Source organism: Propithecus coquereli, unplaced genomic scaffold (assembly GCF_000956105.1).
Source record: "Propithecus coquereli isolate 6110/MARCELLA unplaced genomic scaffold, Pcoq_1.0 Scaffold563, whole genome shotgun sequence".
Lineage (NCBI taxonomy): Eukaryota > Metazoa > Chordata > Mammalia > Primates > Indriidae > Propithecus > Propithecus coquereli.
The window spans coordinates 450659-451056 of record NW_012151541.1 but is presented as its reverse complement, the minus strand read 5'-3'; the positions used below and the strand labels follow the sequence as shown (position 1 = coordinate 451056).

The window sequence follows — 398 nt, the reverse complement described above, 5'->3', positions numbered from 1 at the left end:
CACTTCTGCAGGCCGGGATTTGGCTGTGACACTCTGGGCTTCGTGCAGACCCCTGAGGGCCCAGCCCTGCCCTCCTTACACTCAGCCTGAGGCCCAGGGATAGGGCCAAGGGCTCTGGCCACACATGTGGCCCCCGGGCTGAGCCTGGGCAGGCGGCAGGGCTGGAGGGGTTTGTCATCTGCTCTGGAGCCAGGACGGCTAGGCCCGAGGCAGCCTCGCTCTCTCTGGGCGTCCAGAGCGGGAAATCAGCAGCAGCTACTCCTTGACTGCTCTGGCGAGAGCTTGATGGAGTCTATGAGATGATTCTCTAAGATGCTTCGATACTGGGGAAGGAAAGGAGAAGTCAGCATTCACGTCCCGAGATGCAAAGAGCACCGCTGCCCTCTGTTTCTTTCTTT

General features: G+C 60.6%; 1 protein-coding gene across 2 annotated transcripts in view; it reads right to left on the bottom strand.

Annotated features, from left to right (window-relative positions):
- Positions 1–245: 245 nt before the first annotated feature.
- Positions 246–398, bottom strand: part of RAB7B (RAB7B, member RAS oncogene family) — an 11519-nt gene continuing 11366 nt past the window's right edge. For both annotated transcript variants that reach the window (XM_012657848.1, XM_012657849.1), the window contains one exon: positions 246–323. In XM_012657848.1, the coding sequence (XP_012513302.1) occupies positions 246–323 (78 nt within the window). The remainder of the gene's footprint in view (positions 324–398) is intronic.